General features: G+C 54.1%; 1 protein-coding gene across 6 annotated transcripts; it reads left to right on the plus strand.

Moving 5' to 3' along the window:
- The first annotated feature begins 6 nt into the window (after positions 1 to 6).
- On the plus strand, positions 7 to 17003 carry P2RY2 (purinergic receptor P2Y2). Of its 6 annotated transcripts, none has more exons than XM_040489263.1 (4): positions 7 to 247; positions 2462 to 2535; positions 9397 to 9575; positions 14451 to 17003. In XM_040489263.1, exon 4 carries the CDS (start codon positions 14783 to 14785, stop codon positions 15914 to 15916), a length of 1134 nt encoding a protein of 377 aa, XP_040345197.1. In that variant the 5' UTR covers positions 7 to 247; positions 2462 to 2535; positions 9397 to 9575; positions 14451 to 14782; the 3' UTR covers positions 15917 to 17003. The 6 variants fall into 6 exon arrangements, with proteins under 6 accessions (XP_040345197.1, XP_040345199.1, XP_040345198.1 ...); XM_040489265.1 differs by lacking the exon at positions 9397 to 9575 and having other exon boundaries at positions 14451 to 14519; positions 14779 to 17003; XM_040489264.1 differs by lacking the exon at positions 2462 to 2535 and having other exon boundaries at positions 14451 to 14610; positions 14779 to 17003.
- Positions 17004 to 17470: the final 467 nt, after the last annotated feature.

Genomic DNA, 17470 nt, shown 5'->3' on the forward strand with positions numbered 1-17470 from the left:
CGGCGCTGCTGGCGGCCGAGCGCCCCGCGGAGGTGAGGGGCGGGCTGCCCGGAGGGATCGGAGGAGGAGACAGGTCGGCAGGCGCGGATGCGGTGGCTGCCCACGCGGCGCTGGGCAGGCAGAGCCGTGGGCGCGTGGCGGTCCGAGTGGGGCACGGCTCCGAGCAGTGGGAGTGTGCCGGTGGGTCCGTGGTCGAACTTTGTCTCCGCCGTAGCGTCGATCTCCGCGAGCGCGATCCGATACCCCGGTGAGTGTGTGTCGGCCTCTTTGGGAAAGTCAGTGTCAGTGGGTGAGTGCGTGCGCCCCAGCGGGTCGAGTAGTTGAACCTGTGGGACTTGTTTGTGTGTGTGCTCTGGTGTGAGCGCCCCGAGGCGGGGGACCGCGGCCAGAGACCCGCGAGCCCCTGGAGCCCCGCCGAGCCTCCTCAAACCCGGGGCACTCCACCCCGCCCGGACCCGGTAAAACTGGGGGTGGGAGTGGGGGTGGGGGCTGGGACAGTGGCCTGGAAGGACAGTTAAGCCTCTGTCAGGAGGCTTTTAATCTGGCAGGCAGTGCCGTAGGAAGGGTCAGTTTGGAGAAGGGCAGTGCCCTCCCTCAGCTCCCCAACTGGGGGCTGTCGGTGGCAGGTTGCCCTACTTTCCCCCAGGAGCCAGACCCAAGGGCCAGGCCCAGCTGCGGATTAAAACTGCCAGTTTGGGGTCTGTGGGGCTGGTGGCAGCTGTTTCTTTCAGCCTGGCATCCTCAGCTTCCCTGGGCCTGCAGCCTGAGGTGCGTGGTTTGTTTGGGGAGCTAGGCTGTGATAATGGGGAGCTTTTGAAGGCTAGGGTGGGGCCCTGGTAAAGTCTCAGTTATCTGTGTGTGTGGTAGTGGTTGGGAAGGAGATTCTTTAAGCAGACAGGGCCCGCAAAAGCTCTCTGGAGACTCAGACCTATATTCCAATCCTGCCCTGGCCACTATGTGACCTTCTCTGAGCCTTAGTGGCTTCATCTGCAAAAGGGGAAAAACAAGAATATGGAACTTGAGGGCCGTCGAGTTCCTAATGTGTGGGTCATGTTCAGCACCAGTGTTCTCCTGGGTAGGCTCACGGCTTGGGGATGGGGGTGGGGTCAATCCCTGGAGGGAACTGCCTGAAACCCAAATCTGAACTATTCTCCTCCCTGGGCTAACAAGACCCAGCCTGAACCCCTTAGCCTGGGACCCAAGGCCTCCAAGAACTGCTTCTTGCCAACCTCTCCAGCCCCTCTCCTGCCTGACCCTTTACCCTCTAGTGATTACATGTAGTTCTGCTGCATACACGAGACAGTTTCTTGCTTTTGGACCACGGCATATTCTATATACTCACTGCCTGAAATGCCCTCCTACCCTCATCTTCCTCAGTTGGAGAATTACCTAGCCTTGGGGCCCAGCTCAGATGCTCCCTCTTTGGGGAAGCCTTCCTTGATCCCACAGTTGGATTGGAGCATCTTCTGGCTCTTGAAAGTCCCAGGACTTACAACCCTGGTTCCACCTGGGAAGGTTATGGTCTCTGTCCCCCTCCTTCCCTCACCAGAGGTCTGGGGCCCCCTGGAGGACAGAAACTGGCCATCACTCATTTCTCTTTTGCCAGCACCCTGCACAGGGCTGAGCTGAACTGAGAGAGCACCAGCAGCCTCTATCCCCTGTTCCCTACCCCCAGCTTCCCCAGTGAAGGCATGTCTACAGTGGAGCTCCATGTCATCACAAAGAAGAGGAAACTAGAATCCGGTGATCAAGACAGGTGGCACAGGTTGTCAGAACAGTGTGTCCTGGAGGCATTACAGGACCCAGAGTATATAAGCCAAAAACTTTGATTTCACTCTGTAGGTGATAGGGAGCCATGGAAGGTTTGTGAACAAGGAGGATTCATGGTCAAAGCAGCATTTCAGAAAGATCTCTCTGGCTGCAGGGTGGAGAATGGATTGAGTAGTGCTATACAAGGAGATCAGATATTGACACTAGAACCATCCAGGCATTACTTATACTCTGAGCCCTTGATCCCTTGGCCAAGGGTCTGGTCCCTCAGACCTTAGATGTTCCTGCTGAGGAATTTGGGGATACCTAGGGCTCTCCCTCCCCCAGTGGGAGCCAGGAGACCTGCAATTGATCTCATCCCAGCTCTTCCCCCAACTTGCCGGGTGACCTTGGGGGGGCAGTTCTTGCCCTGCCAGCTTCTAAAAGGAGGCCAGCACCACTAAGGTCCTGTGTTGAGAGTATGTGCCTGGGAGGCCCTGGCATGGAAGAATTCTCAATTTCCTCTTTTTTCTGCCTTGGGCTGCCCTGGCATGGAAGAATTCTCAGTCTCCTCTTTTTTCTGCCTTGGGCTGCCCTGGGGTCTAGCCAGAGGAGTTGGAGGATCACAGTGGCTGACCTTCATAAATGGCTGCCAAGCTTGTGTTGCAGACTGAGGCTACGACCCCTCCATTCTTATTTTCTTCTTGCCCAGGATGCACAGGCCCTGAGGCTTCTGGATCCTCCAAGGACCAGCTAAAAGTATGAGAAATCACCAAGGTCTCATGGGTGAGTGCTTTGATTTGGCTTCTTTCCTGGCTATGGCCTTTAGAGAAGCCACTCTCCCCCTCTAGATTGTCAGTTGGCTATCTGTAAATTGGATCTGATGATCCTTGCCTCTTCAAATGCAAGGTTGCTATGACAATTCTTTTTATTTTTTTTATTTTTTTTATTTTTTATTTATTTTTTTTTTAACGTTTATTTATTTTTGAGACAGAGAGAGACAGAGCATGAATGCGGGAGGGTCAGAGAGAGAGGGAGACACAGAATCCGAAACAGGCTCCAGGCTCTGAGCTGTCAACACAGAGCACGACGCGGGGCTCGAACTCACGGACGCGAGATCACGACCTGGGCCGAAGTCGGATGCCCAACCAACTGAGCCACCCAGGCGCCCCTTTTTTTTTTTAATGTTTATTTTTGAGAGACAGTGTGCTTGAGTGGGAGAGGGCAGAGAGAGACAGGGACAGAGGATCCGAAGTAGGCTCTGCACTGACAGCAGCAAGCCTGATGTGGGACTTGAACCCGGGAACTGTGAGATCATGACCTGAGCCAAAGTCCAATGCTCAACTGACTGAGCCCCCCAGGAGCCCTGCTGTGACGCCTTAATTCTTAAGACAGTGGTCAGGAAAGGGCTTTGTAAGCTGTGGAGTGCAATGCACAGGGAGAAGTGTGATACTCAGAGACTTTTAAAGAAATGCATTTTGAAGATATTAGAACAAGGGTGCAGTAACAAGGGATTGTGCTAGATATTGGAATTTTAACCACTGACTGCCTTCCTCTCCCTGTGTCCCCTCTGCAAAGACAGCTTACTAGTAACAATTTATAAAAGTCTCTCATTTTATCCTTTATCAATCCTATGAGGGAGGAATTGTTATCCCCATTTTGCAGATGAGGAAGTAGAGGCTCAGGGAGTTTCCTTCCCAAGATCACAGAGCAGGGGTGAAAGCTAGGGCTACCTGACCCAACTTACCTCTCTCCATTTAAGACAGAAGTTCCATCTGAGATTCAGAGCTCCATTCTCTGGCTTTCAGGGTGAAGGAAGTTTGAATATTGCCCTGAAAACATGACTTTAGGTTTTGCTTGTGGCCTGATTAGCCACATTGCTCACAGGACCAGAGAAGCCACGCATCCCTGGTGAAATCCTCTCTGACCTCTGTGCTCATCCTAGAGGTCAGGTGAAGGACTAGGCCAGCCTGCTTTCTCTCTCTGTCTGTATCATCCAGCACAGGTTGGGCACAGAGCAGGTGCCAGTGAGGGTTTGAGAAATGAATGACCTTGTGGAAATGGGTATATAGTCAAAGAGGAGGGCCTTACTCCCTGGAGAGCTACAGTTGATTCTTGAGCAGAGGAGTTCCTCCACTTCCCTGTTATAGAATCTCCTAGGCCTGAGTATTTCTGGTCCAGGGTGAGTGGCTAGAGTCCCTGATGGGAGTGTGGGTAGCCCGGGCCCTCCTGGGAAGCTGCCCCCTCCTTAGCCCTCCTCCCTGGCACCCTGTCTAGGGCTTGGGCCCTAAAGCATGGGAGGAAGGCCTCCTTCAAGCTTCTTGGGGCCCACATGACCCTCTCTTTTCCCACCCCCTCAGGGGAGGCTCCTGGTGTTGCTCTGGCTTCCTGGTGAGTGCCCAGCTTCCTCAGTCCCAAATGTGGGAGGAGGAATCTTGCTGTGGTGGAGCTGTGGGCCAGCAAGGATGTTCCCCAACTCACAGAAAATCCAGGGCCAAGGTATCAGTGCCTCTCACTGGACCATTTTATGTATAGTCTCCTCCTTGGTCTTCTTCCCTTTAGACTCCCCTGTCCTATCTACTTTCTGTGGCATCATCTTTGTCAAGGTCAACTCTGAGTATGTCCTCCCCTGCTTAAGGCCTGCCATGGCACCCCATTGTCCTCAGGTTAGAAGCCAAGCACCTCAGCCTGGCATTCAAGCCTTTTCATGTGAGTGCCTCAGGTCCATACACATTCTGTGCCACCCACCCCTCCATTCTAGCCTCACATGACCTCCTGGCCACACTATCACACCACTGTGTCTTTGCACATGCTCTTTCTTCTGCCTTCAGTGCCCTCCTACCTTTATTGTCTACCCGACAAATTCCTAATCTTTCATTAAGTCCCAGCTCAAATGACCTCTCCTCTGAGCAGCTTTCCCTGACTATCTCCCCAGGCTGGTTAGGGGTTCCTCTGGGCTCTATGGTTCCTGGGCTTCCCTTGGTCATGGCTTAATCACTCAAGTGGACTTCTTCCATGTCTGTGTCTTTCTCCCCATCCAGACTGGAGCTCCTGACCAAGCCTGATCTGAGTCTGGGTTTGCAGTGTTCCTCTGAGGTTGAGTACATGGGGGTACTGGCAAGTGTTTGCTGAGACTTTATGGCTCCTGGGACAGTGATCTTTGATTACGTTACTCTGAGAGTGCAGACTCCTGTGGTTCTGAGAAGCTCACAACCAAAGGCTATGAAAAGCAGCAAGTGACAGAATTGAAGAAACACTTATCATTTACTCTCAGAACCAGAGGCTCTTAAATTGGACCGTCAGAACCAATGAACTCAGAATTCTGGAAGCACCCAGAGTGAGAAAGTCTCAGAATCACAGACCTACTTGTTCTACACTTTTGTCCTATTTTCTACCTTGGCTTCTCCATTCTTCCTTTTTCCTTCCATGCTGGGCTCTTTCTACTTCTCTCCTGACCTGACCATAGCCCCTTCCAAGAGCCTTCCCTGCCTACTCTGCCCATGACTTCTGCCCCTCTGCCTGAGAAGGGTTTCTGTGTCTCTCAGCCAGGACAGGTAGATGCAGCCCCCCACATCAGAACAGAGCACGATTTGCTAGCCACATGGAGTACTACCTGTCCCTTTGTCTTACTCCTTTCTCAGGAGCTGTCTGGTGTGGTGATTCTCCCCATCTGATCAGTGAAGAACTCGAGGCTCAGAGAGGGAAGTTAACTTGACCAAGGTTGCACAGCATGGGTGGTTTGAAGTTGGAGGCTGAACCCAGGGTTCTTTCTTGTAGGTCTGGCTGGAGACATTTGGATGTGATAGGTCAGGGTGGAGTTCAGGGCACTGTGGTTCTCAACTGGTTCCATTTAGCAGTGTGTCTATAGCACTGTGCTGGGCTGGACCCTGCTGGGTCAGAGGAGGGACAGGTAGTTTGCAGTCCTGCTCTGGGGTGGGGGTGAAGGTGCTCAACCCTACACTGAATGTAATTAGAACACCAGACCTTGAGTAAGGCCCTTCCTCTTAAGGAGTCTCAGTTTCCTGGTCTGTAAGTGGGAGGCCAGCCTGGTTGATCTGAGACTCGTGCATGCATTCAGATGTTCTCTTCGTGCGTGGCCCCCACAGCCAGGATTCTAGGGGCTCCCTACAGGGTGAGAGTCTCCAAGAGGACTGGTGAACCCAAGGGCTTTCTGGAGGAGGCTGCAGAGGCTTCCCACTGCCACAGCACCTACTGATACTATCTGAGGTTACCCCCTCAGCTATTTCCCCAGACCAACCCCAGTGCTGGTGGTGCAGAAAGCGTATCAGGCAAGGCTGGGAGCCTACTGGCCTTCAAGCCTGTGGAGGACATTTGGGAGGGGGTGAAAGATAACTTCCAGGATCTTTCCTGTCCTCCTATCCATCCTTGCCCTCTCTACTTCCCTCAAGCCACGGGGATGACTGTCAGTTCCTGAGACATACTGTGTGATCGTTTGCCCTGGTTTTTGCTCACTCTACTCCTCTTCTGTTTCCACGCACCTGACTCTTGTCCATCTTCCAAAATGAAGGTCAGGTGTCCTCTCCTCCAGGAAGCCTTCCCTGACCACCCTACCCCCAGTTCCTATTAGGGACCCTCTTGGCTGCTTCAACCCAACCCTGGTGCCTCTGCTTCCTTCAGCCCTGATCACCCTGAATTATCATTGCCTTTTCTGGGTCTTCCCTATCCTCCCTGACACCCACCACCTTGACAGTGAGCTCCTTGAGATCACAGAAAGGTCCAACTCACCTTGGAGTCCCCAAGTGCCCTGAATGGGGACAGGCATAGTTATGGCAAACATTTGGAAAGGGTGAATGAACTAAGGAGTATAGTTGGGTCTAGTTCCTTCGGCGGGGGCAGTCCTCGGACTGCCCTTCCTTCTGAGGATGGCCTTCAGGGTGGGAAACTTGACCTATAGTCAGTCTGGCTGTGACCTTGCTACTTTGCTCATAATTCCTGTGGCTTTCCTGCCCCTCTTGTCTTCCTGAAATACTCCCATCCTCCCTATCTTCACCACCTGCTGAAATCATATCTTTTTAAGTTATTTCATAAAATGAATAAATCATCTCCTTTAACTGTCTCAACAACCTTATGCAGTGCATACCCTTCCTAGATTGTAAAGAAATTAAGATTTGGGTTATAGAGCTGAGACTTGTCCAAGTACCACAGATGGAAATGGCAGAACTGGGATTTCCCACCTGCCCAGTGCCCTCCCCTGTCCCTCGATGGTGTTCTGGGTCCAAGTCCTCTGTTTCCCCTCACAGCACCCCACCCCCAGCAGAGGCAGGCTGCAAGGGTTTCCAGAGTGGTGATGCGTCATACTCCCCTGCTAGGCTGGACAGGGCCAGCCAGGTAGGCAGGTGAATGGGCAGTACATTCATTCTGGAGCTGCCCTAGTGGAGAAGCTGGAATGTTGTCCAACCACCCTGGAAATTCTGCAGTCAGCCTGGGAACTGCCTCACCCCCTCCTCATGGCTTTGAGTTAACCAGCCTGGGGCTACAAGGAGAAAGACCCAGCCCTTGGGGTAGGGGCGGAGCCTGGCAGAGGCGGCAAGCGGTCTGCCCCTAACTCACTGGTGACCCTGGGTGGGATCTGGGGCTACCGTTTCTGGCCTTAGTTTGTTGTTGTTGTTTTAATTGTAAAATGAATACAATAATCATCATGTCTGCTTCACAATGAGGAAATACCAGGAAGAGTAGATTCTAGCCCTGCCACTAGGGTGTTCCCTCTGGCAGAGAACTGACCAGACAGGCAGAGCCATGGGGCTCAAAGAGGGCTGGTCAGGAAGCTTCCCGGAGCAGAGGACCTAGGCTGAGGAGGGTAGGGGGTAGTGATCAGGGGCACAGCTCCTGCAGTCAGACAGATCAAGACTGCTCTGCAAGTTGCTAGCTTTGGGACCCTGGAGAGTTGTCTAGAGGGGCGTCAGGGGCCAGGTCAGCCAGGGCCTTGAATGCCAGGCTCAAGAGCTTGGATGTTAGCCTGAGGGCAATAGGGAGCCATGGAAGGGTTTTGAGCTTACAGTGTCTAGTCAGATTTGTGTTGTAGGAAGACCTGTGATTGCAGAATGGAAGATGGATAGGAGGGGAGGGGTGGAGGCAAGGAGATAAGTGAGCAGGCTGTGCAATGGTGTGGAGGAAAACCACAAGACTAAGGCTATGGGGTGGGGAAGAGTGGCATGTCTGAGCCACTGCACTGGTTCAGCTGACAGGTTCATTGGCGAGCATTGGGTTACACATGGGTGGGAAAGAGATATATTCTCAAGGATATATTAGAATTTTAAAGTGTGGAAGGATGGGTGGTAGAGATCCATCTCAGAAATAGGAGAATGGCTTTGAGAAAGTGCTGTGCTCCTCCTTAGTCTCTTGAGTGAAGGCATATCCTAAGGAGAAGACGGGGTGGAGTGGGGTGAAAGGTTAACCTCTTTCGTCACTGGACTCTGGAGCAGGTTGGCAAATGGCTACCAGCCCACTGCCCCACGTGAACCTGAGACTCCTGTGGCAAGGTGTGCTGGGAAAATAGTGGCCTAGGGGCATTCCCCAGTGCCACACCTCCTTCCCATTCTTGCAGCCATCCTCCCCCTCTCCTCTTCCCACTTCTCTCCATGCTTGTACATTGCTTCCAGCCTGGAGACCTGGCTTCAACTGTCTCAGACACCCCCACCCCCACCCCCACCCCAGTGCAGGGAAATGAAGCAGATGGAAAGAGGAAGGGAATGTTCTTTTTCCCCTCTGGTAAGTCTGGTTCTGGAGGATGCTGGGACTTGCACATACAGAGGGGTCCCTCCACCATGTAACCATCCCCTCAGTGAAACCTTGTGCCTGGTGTGTGTGTGAGGGCCTGCCAGACAAGACAAAAGCCAGGGGCAGAATTCAGAAGGCCTGCATTCCAATCTTGGCTCTGTCCCTGACTTATGGTGAGGCCTTGTGACAGGGCCTCAGTTTTCTCCTCTGTCAAATGGGAGTTTAGTGCAGGTGATTTCTAAAGGCTGTCCTAGTCCCTGTCTAGAACAGTGTGTGTGTGTATGTATGTGTATGTGTGTGTGTGTGTGTGTGTGTGTGTATGTGCACATGCTGTGTATACATCTGAATGTGACTGTGTATGTCTCCATGTATCTGGATATTTGTGTATGTCCATGCCTGTGTATGTTCATGTGTGTTTACAGCATCTGTGGAGGAATGATTAGAGGTGGGACAGGGGAGGGGGTGTGTTCCAGGTAGAGACATAGCTTGAACAAAAAACCATATGAGCGGAAGTACTATTGAGTGGATACTGGGCAAGGAGGGTGTTGACTGTTTCCTACTCTAGGGACTGAAGCATAGACCAGGACAGAGGGAGGGGCATTGGAGGCTCAGCTCAGCTCAGCTCTGCAGGATGTGAGGGAGACCTTTCCCAGCAGAGCCACACTCCTGTGAAAGGGGGTGCCTGGGGAAGGAGGCTGGGAACAACCATCCCTGGAACATGTGAGCCGAGGGTAGAAGCCAGGGCGTGTGGGTGGGCAGAGGGCACCCCTCCTGGGACAGGCAAACACACCAGTGCTTGCCTCTTTTGGACCAAGGTTGAAGCATAGGAGGCAGGCCTGGGAGGGCTCTGCCTGGCTGACTTCCTATGACCTGGAACCCAAGAGCCCATGCTGTCTCCACCTCCCACAGAGCCCACAGCACTGCCCGCCCTGAGAAGTGCTGGAAGCTGGGTTTATCCCCAGGCCGGAGGACCTGTTTTTCCTGTTTCCTGGAGAATTCCCTGCATCCTGGTCCAGGCCTATGCATTCATGAATGAGAAACCTGAGCGGGCTCTGAACATCCTGACTGTGAGAGCAGGGGCTGGTCAGGTATGGACATGGGAGGGCAGGGTCCACTGGCTGGGAGGCTCACTTGTGCATGTGTATATGCTGGACCAGGGTTCGATCCAGGGGATCCCTACCCTGCTCGCTCATCCCAGGCTCTGATGAATTCAGGCTTCAGAGCCGGGGAGTCCTGGTGTCAAACCCATTTTTTCCAATTCCTGGCAGTGTGATCTTGAACAAATAGCTTAACCTCTATGGCAGTATCTCCTGAGGAGTGAGGGTGGGGGGTGCTGCATGGACGCTGTTCAGCCCAGGTTTGGCCCCTACAAAGTGAGGTGTTGGGGGTAGGGGGCACCAGGACCAGAAGCTCCTGACTCAGACTGACCCATGACCTGAGCCAGAGATGAGCAAGATAAAAGAATGTGCTTGATTCAGACAGCTGACCCACCTCCAGAATGCCTAGGTCCAGTTCCCCTCTCCTGGCGTTTCCCTGGCCTGTCCAGAGAAGGGCAGGGCTCTTGAAAGAGAGGAAGTCCAGAGGCCTGTCTAGGGCAGGAGCAGGCCCAGATGTGCTGGGCCCCCGGAGTGCTCCCCAGGAGGCCCCCTGGGGTCAGCAGCTGAGAAATCTTTAAGTGTCAGGACAACTCTGGGAGGCCCTCAGAGGAATAAGGGAAAGGAGAGCAACTGCCGTGAGGCTCAGCCTCCTCTGGACTCCCATAGCCTCTTGGGCTTGATTGTTTCATTCATGCATTCATTCAGGCATTCATGCATTCATTCATGCATTCATTCATGCATTCATTCATTCTTCCACTCATGTCATACCTGCTTTGGAGCAGGCCTCTTGCTGGATGATAGGGACAGAGAAAAGAATCAGATGGACCAAGACTTCTAGAAGCACCTAGAATGTTTTGGGGTTTCTAGAGGGTGGAAACACAAATTCCCAACAGGGTGTGAGGAGTGTCTGGGGTGGTAGAGTGCCAGAGCTTCAGAGATGAGGTGACCCTTGAGAAGAGCCTTGAGGGATGGCCATGATGGAGTACAGTGTGAATGGGTTTTGGAAGGGCTGTCCAGGCAGAAAGAATAGCATGAGCAAAGGCAGGGAAGGCTGTCAGGGCACTTAAAAGGGGCAGAGCCAGCCAGAACCGGGCACAGAGGGGCTGGCAAGTGGTGTTGGACAAAGATGGGAGCTGGTCTCTAGGGTGAGAGACCCTGGGGAGAGACCCCAAGGGTATGGGAGGTAAGGAGAGGTAGAGGAGAGGGCTGAGAGAGAGGGTTAAGGAGTCAGCTGTCTTCATAAGCAGGGGCCGGAGGTGGGGGGGCAGGAAAGATGTACTCACAGGTTGATGGGTCAGCCTCTCCTGCCAAGGAGAGGGCAGGCAGGGTCAGTCTGGAAGGGGGCCGTGACAATGGAGTCCCCAGCTGGCCTGGGAGGGTGGAGGCCAGGATGTCTTAAAACAGGTGGAAAGGACAGCTTCCTCGCTTCAGGAGAAAGTTAGGGAAGTCTCCCCTACTCTCACCAGCATCAGAGATTCCACCCTTGATGATTAGAAAGAAACTCTGTGTAGAGATGTGGACTATGGCTGGAGGGGTGGAGGGTGGGGGAGGGCCATCGTGACCCAGAGGAGAGACCCGCCAGGCCTAGGCACTGGGGCAGGAGCAGAGCAGCAGTGTGGAGGGGGACTGGGTGTGTGTGCTTCCCCTGTCTTCAGTGGGCAGAGCGTCTCATGGGGATTTAGGACTCCAGTTCTCTAAGGCCGGGGATTCAGTCCACAAGAGGTCTGAGCCTCAGGAGGGCAGGAAATGCTTGATGTCACCTGGGGTTTTGTGGCACAGCGGGACACCCCAACCCAGTGTCCCCACGGGGGAGGGAATGTGGCCTCTCCATAGCTCCTCAGTCTCACTCAGGCCTCCATGCTCCTCCTGTAGCTGCTGGGAGCCAGCAACTCCCAGCCCACCTCCCAAAGTGCTGGATCTGGTGGTCCTGGGCTTTGCCCTTCCCCACGTCCCATGACACCCCTTCAGGGCACCCCACATTTACCATGTCTGACAACGAGTGCCCCTCTCCCCATACCTGCTCCTCCCCCAACCCCTGAGCCAGACACCCTGCCCCTCTTCAACCCAAACTCCCTCTGGGCCAGACTCTCTGGCCTTCTTCCCTAACCCCTCCACATCTCTCCCCTCACAAGGTCCCCAGGCCTGGCCCTGGCTTAGGCTTTAGCACCAGTCCCCTGGCCCACCGCACTCACCTGCTGCACAGCCTCCAGTGAAGACCTTCTATCGCTCCTCCACTGGTGGAGAGCTTCCTGCAGATTTCGGGAAAAGGCCACATCTGGGCTGAGCCTTATACCACCACAACGTACCTACTATGTGCCGGGCATTGCTCCAAACATTTCACACAAATTACTCAATCGTCACAGCAGTTGTATGATGTAGGTTCTATTAATCGCCTCATTTTACAGATGAGGAAACAAAGGTGGCCTGGCTCCAGAGGCCAGGTTCTTAATCGCTGGAGTTTGTTGCACTGAAGGATAAAAAGTTGTAATTCCAACAGGTGGAGACGAGGGGTGTGAATGGATTCCAGGTTGAAGGAGCACTATGAACTAGGGCTGGGAGGGAGAGTGTTGGGTGCATTCAGGAAACTGCAGGTCACAGAGGATGGGGCTGGTGAGGGTTATGAAACCATCCCATACCAGACTGAGGAGGAGTGGGGTTTTCTCCTGAGAATAGGCAGGAGTCGCAGAGGGTTTCGAACAAGGGAATGACTTTGTCTTCAAGAAGTCCCCCTGGATTGGGGGAACTGAGGCTAGAGGCAGGGAGGCGGAGGCAGTGGCTCTGGCAGCAAGGGTGGAGGCAACGCGGGGCTGCATGGAGAAGGGGTGGGATGCAGGAGACGCTTGAGTGTCGGGTCCTCAGTCCTGGCTCGGGGCAAGAGGGGTCCGAGGAGTTTGGCCCTGCCAGAGTTCCCCGTGGCAGGGGGAGCTGCCCCTGCTCAACTTGGCACCACACGGCCTCCCTGCCTGCTCACCCTGGACCGGCCCTGGTTCCTTGGGGAGGAAGCTGTGTCTGTGAGAGGCAGGTGCATGCTCTTGGTTGCACTTCTGCTGACACCAGGAGACAGGGAAGATTCTGGGGTGCGGGAAAAGGGTTTGGGGAGAGAAGGGAAACTGAGAGACCTATGTGTCTCTCGGCCCCCTAATGTCAACCTCAGGGGCCCTGAACTACTACTGGGAGGCCAGGCTGGGCAGGAAGCTCATGGTCTAAGGGAGTGGATGTCACTGGCCCTCTAGAATCTCCAAGCCCCAGCCTCTCAGGACCTCAGTTCCAAGACGAAGGGAATTGTGCCACCCCAGATACCTAGGATGGGGAGGACTCACATGTCATCTGCCCCCTCTGTCCTCCCAGACACACCCACACACAGGACACAAGCCTTTCTGCAGACTCTGCTGGAAGAGACGCTGGCATGCCCCCAGAACAAGGAGTTCACTACCTCCTTCCTACAGCCCCTTCCACTGTGGGACGCACCCGGATGAGTTGTAGCCATCCCTAACCATATGACCTTGGCCAAATTACTTGAATGATCTCAGCCTCTTTATTGGAAAACTGGGCATGATAACCTGGTTCCCAGAAACATGTTGTAAAGATGAAATGAAGTAACACTTTAAAGCATCCATGGTAGTGGGGTTTGAAAAAATAGCAGCTCCCCAGCCCCTTCCCACTGTTAGAAAGTTATTCTTCATGTTGGTCCCAAACCTGCCTACCTGTTACGATTTCCAACCTGACGCTGGGAACTTTGGCCACATCTTTGCCCTCCAGCCTGGGCTCTCTGTCCCCTGCTCCCCGCTGAGAGAGAGCTCTTACTGGTCACATTGGTGGGGACAAGGAGATGATGAAGACGGACAATCTGTGCTCCAGGTACTTACTCTGTGGGCAGTCAGGCCCCACGGGTACATATGCCCACTAGGAATAAGGCAAGAGACCATCAAGATAGTGGTGGTGTGTGAAGAGAAGCTGGGTAGGTATGAGGGAAGCTGAATTTCCCCACAAAAGAAGTCCCTCTCTGCTCCCATTCTCACCTCTGGCCCAGACTTCCCTGGCATCTTCAGAAGGGTCACTGTCCCATCTGGTAGCCTCATGGGCCGGGGAGCAGGGCTGCTGTTTACAAGTGCCGAAAGTGCCAGAATATAGGAGTACCTAAAAACTATTTGCTGGGAGGTTAATAAATGACTAAAGGGGGAGACCCTTGGAAATACTCCCTCAAATACCAAAATACCAGGCATGGGGCCAGAGAGCCTCTCAGAGGGCAGAAAGATGAGCTAAGGGAAAGAGCTTTCTAATACTTCCAGCAAGGTAGAGGCTGCCCACCGGCCAGTGAGCGCTGGGTGTGAGGTGGAGCCAGCCAGCCTGATAGCCTCCTTTCTGTGAATCTGAGATGACACTGCTCTGGGACCCCCCGATCCTCAGATGCTAGAGCTCAGGATCCTCGATCTAGAACTCTGTGCTCCTGAGGTTCTAGAGCAGGGTTGCCAGTCTTAAACAATCACACAAAAACAAAAAACAGGGGCGCCTGGGTGGCTCAGTCGGTTGAGCGACCGACTTCGGCTCAGGTCATGATCTCACGGTCCATGAATTCAAGCCCCGCGTCGGGCTCTGTGCTGACAGCTCGGAGCCTGGAGCCTGCTTCTGATTCTGTGTCTCCCTCTCTCTCTCCCCTTCCCCACTCATGTTCTGTCTCTCTCTGTCTCAGAAATAAACAGTTAAAAAAAATAAAAAAAAAACAAAAACAAAAAACACAAAAAACAAAGCCAGGGGTAACTATTTTAGGCTTTGGGGAATATACGGTCTTTGTTGCAACTATTCAACTCTTTATAAATAAGGTGGGTATGATTGTGTTCCAATCAAGCTTTTTTTTTTTTTTTACAGAAACAGACTGGTGGACTGCATCTGGCCCTCAGGATGTAGTGTGCCTGCCCCTGTTGTGAAGTTTTAAAGGTGTGTGGCCACGATACTCCTAGACCTCATGCATCCTCGAAGTTCCGGGGTTCCGAGGTTCTGGGCCCTCTGGGTCCAGGGAGGAAGCCAGGTCAGGTGGCCGCAAAAGCCTTGACTGTGGTGGGGCAGACCTTAACCAAGGGAATCTATGGGTACTTGGGGTCCCTCATGGCCCCGGTCAGGTGGGTGTGTCAGGCCTCCCCACTGAGCCCTGGTTGTGACCCTCGTGGCTGTTCTCCCCACCACCCCTTCCCTTCAGGGCAATGGCCACAGGCCCGGGCCACTGGAACAGCACCGTCAATGACACCTGGGGTGGGGACGAGCTGGGCTACAAGTGCCGCTTCAATGAGGACTTCAAGTACGTGCTGCTGCCTGTGTCCTACGGTGTGGTGTGTGTGCTCGGGCTGTGTCTCAACGCCGTGGCGCTCTACATCTTCCTGTGCCGCCTCAAGACCTGGAACGCATCCACCACGTACATGTTCCACCTGGCCGTGTCCGATGCGCTGTACGCAGCCTCCCTGCCGCTGCTGGTCTATTACTACGCCCGCGGGGACCACTGGCCCTTCAGCATAGTGCTCTGCAAGCTGGTGCGCTTCCTCTTCTACACCAACCTTTACTGCAGCATCCTCTTCCTCACGTGCATCAGCGTGCACCGATGCCTGGGGGTCCTGCGCCCGCTGCGCTCGCTGCGCTGGGGCCGGGCCCGCTATGCCCGGCGGGTGGCAGCTGCCGTGTGGGTGCTGGTGCTGGCTTGCCAGTCACCCGTGCTCTACTTCGTCACCACCAGCGTGCGTGGCGGCCGCATTACCTGCCACGACACCTCAGCACCCGAGCTCTTCAGCCAGTTCGTGGCCTACAGTTCTGTCATGCTGGGCCTGCTCTTCGCAGTGCCCTTTGCCATCATCTTGGTCTGTTACGTGCTTATGGCTCGGCGGCTGTTGAAGCCAGCCTACGGGACCTCGGGAGGCCTGCCGCGGGCCAAGCGCAAGTCGGTGCGCACCATTGCCGTGGTGCTGGCTGTCTTCGCCCTCTGCTTCCTGCCTTTCCATGTCACCCGCACCCTCTACTACTCCTTCCGCTCCCTGGACCTCAGCTGCCACACCCTCAATGCCATCAACATGGCTTACAAGATCACCCGGCCGCTGGCCAGTGCCAACAGTTGCCTTGACCCCGTGCTCTACTTCCTGGCTGGGCAGAGGCTTGTGCGCTTTGCCCGAGATGCCAAGCCACCCACAGACCCCACTGCTACTGCCCCAGCTCGCTGCAGACGGGGCCTGCACAGGTTGGACAGGACTGACATCAAGAGGACAAAAGATGTGTCGAGCAGCAGTGAGGACTCTAGGCGGACAGAGTCCATGGCAGCTGGTAGTGAGAACACTAAGGACATCCGGCTGTAGGACCTGAACCCCTGGCGCCTGTGCAAGTTAATATTGGGGGTGGGGGGAGTGGGGAGGCTGTGGGGACTAGGATTTCCTCCATTGGGATAGTCTCCCTAGATATGCCCCATTAGTGACTCATGCCTGATGGTCAAGGGAGCCGTGACCTCAACGCTCTGTCATTTGGCAGAATATTCTCTGCAGTCAGAGATCTTAACAGTCCCTACAACCCCAGTCACCATTTGTATGTGTGAGTTGGGGAATAAGGCTTCGTGAAAGGCAAGGGTAAGGGGCCAATGCTGCCCCTGGCCTGACTCCCACATAATTAGCTGTCTGTGCCCAGCAAGGTATCTAGGCTGGAACCCAGCCTGATCGAGTCAAATGGAGAAACAGATGCAGAGAAGAAAGTGACTTACCAAGGTCACATAGTCTGGGCCTGAGCTACCTGGGAGGGGTGGAGTTTCAGGGTGATCAGAGGACCCTGGTAAGGAGCCAGAGCTGAGCCGGAGCTTCCCATGGAGCGGTCAAGGGCAGGTCTAGATGCCACAGTGGACACACCTCTGAGGAGCATCCCCATCCCTAGAGGTGACTGTAACATCTGGGAGCTGATGTCATAAACTCATCTGGAGGCTTCCCGGGCCTGGGAGCCAGTTTGAGGCTGCAACTTCTACCGAAGGTGTTGTTGCCTGCCGTGTTGTGCCCTATTGTGTGGTTTGAGGATGAGGATACAGTCTAAGAAGCTCTTACCATCCACACTGAAGTTCTTTCTCCAACCTCTACTCTTCTGCCACCTGCCTTCCCACTAGCTGCCTCAGTGGTAGTCTCACATCAGGGATCCTCTTTCCAGACCTCTTTCCAGGTCATCCCTCACTTTAGAGCCAAGTGGCTTTGGTGCCTGGCTCTGCTGAGTGCAGATAGGAGTCAGATGGAGTCCTGTCCTTGGGATCCCCTAGTTTAGGGATTAATGGCTATGAACAGTCATGTGCTGGTAAATGTGAAACCATCTAACTGGCTTTCCAGGGGGTGAGGGGAACCCCTTATCTGTAGCATTGCTAATTGCCATGGTGCAGATACTCTTGCCTTGGCCAATTTCAGACCAGTAATGTGATGTCAGCCTCCTTGCAAAATTCCTGAAAATTTAACAATTGGCTCTTGCAAGCAGGTCCAACATGCTCCATCGCAACACTGGATAATGCTGAGTGATTGGAGGTGTGGACCAGCATGTGAGAGAGGCTTCCTGGGACACACTCCTGAACTGTAGCTTCTGAGAAAAGCAGTTTATCGGAGAAGAACATCCAGGTGCAGGGTACATCCTGGGCAAAGACATGGGGGCAGGAAAGCAGGGTATGCAGGAAGTGGAAGCAGGCTGGGCAGCCGGTGCTCAGTCTCAAGGCAAGAATGAGGCTGGGAGTGGGTCACCAGGCTAACAAGTCAGGGCTCCTTCCTTGCCTTTACCCAAGGTCTCCTTTGCACTGGGGCTAAGTATGGGAGAGATTCCCTTCTCTTCCTGTCCCATCCTCTGCCTCCTGGGAAAATCCTGCTATATGGCATAATGGTGCTCAGACTGGCTCAGGG

Source organism: Herpailurus yagouaroundi, unplaced genomic scaffold, assembly GCF_014898765.1.
Source record: "Herpailurus yagouaroundi ecotype Mexico unplaced genomic scaffold, PumYag 180, whole genome shotgun sequence".
NCBI classification, from domain to species: domain Eukaryota; kingdom Metazoa; phylum Chordata; class Mammalia; order Carnivora; family Felidae; genus Herpailurus; species Herpailurus yagouaroundi.

Coding starts and splice junctions, on each gene's coding strand:
- P2RY2 (XM_040489263.1), top strand. CDS start 14,783: ATGGCCACAGGCCCGGGCCACTGGAACAGCACCGTCAATGACACCTGG.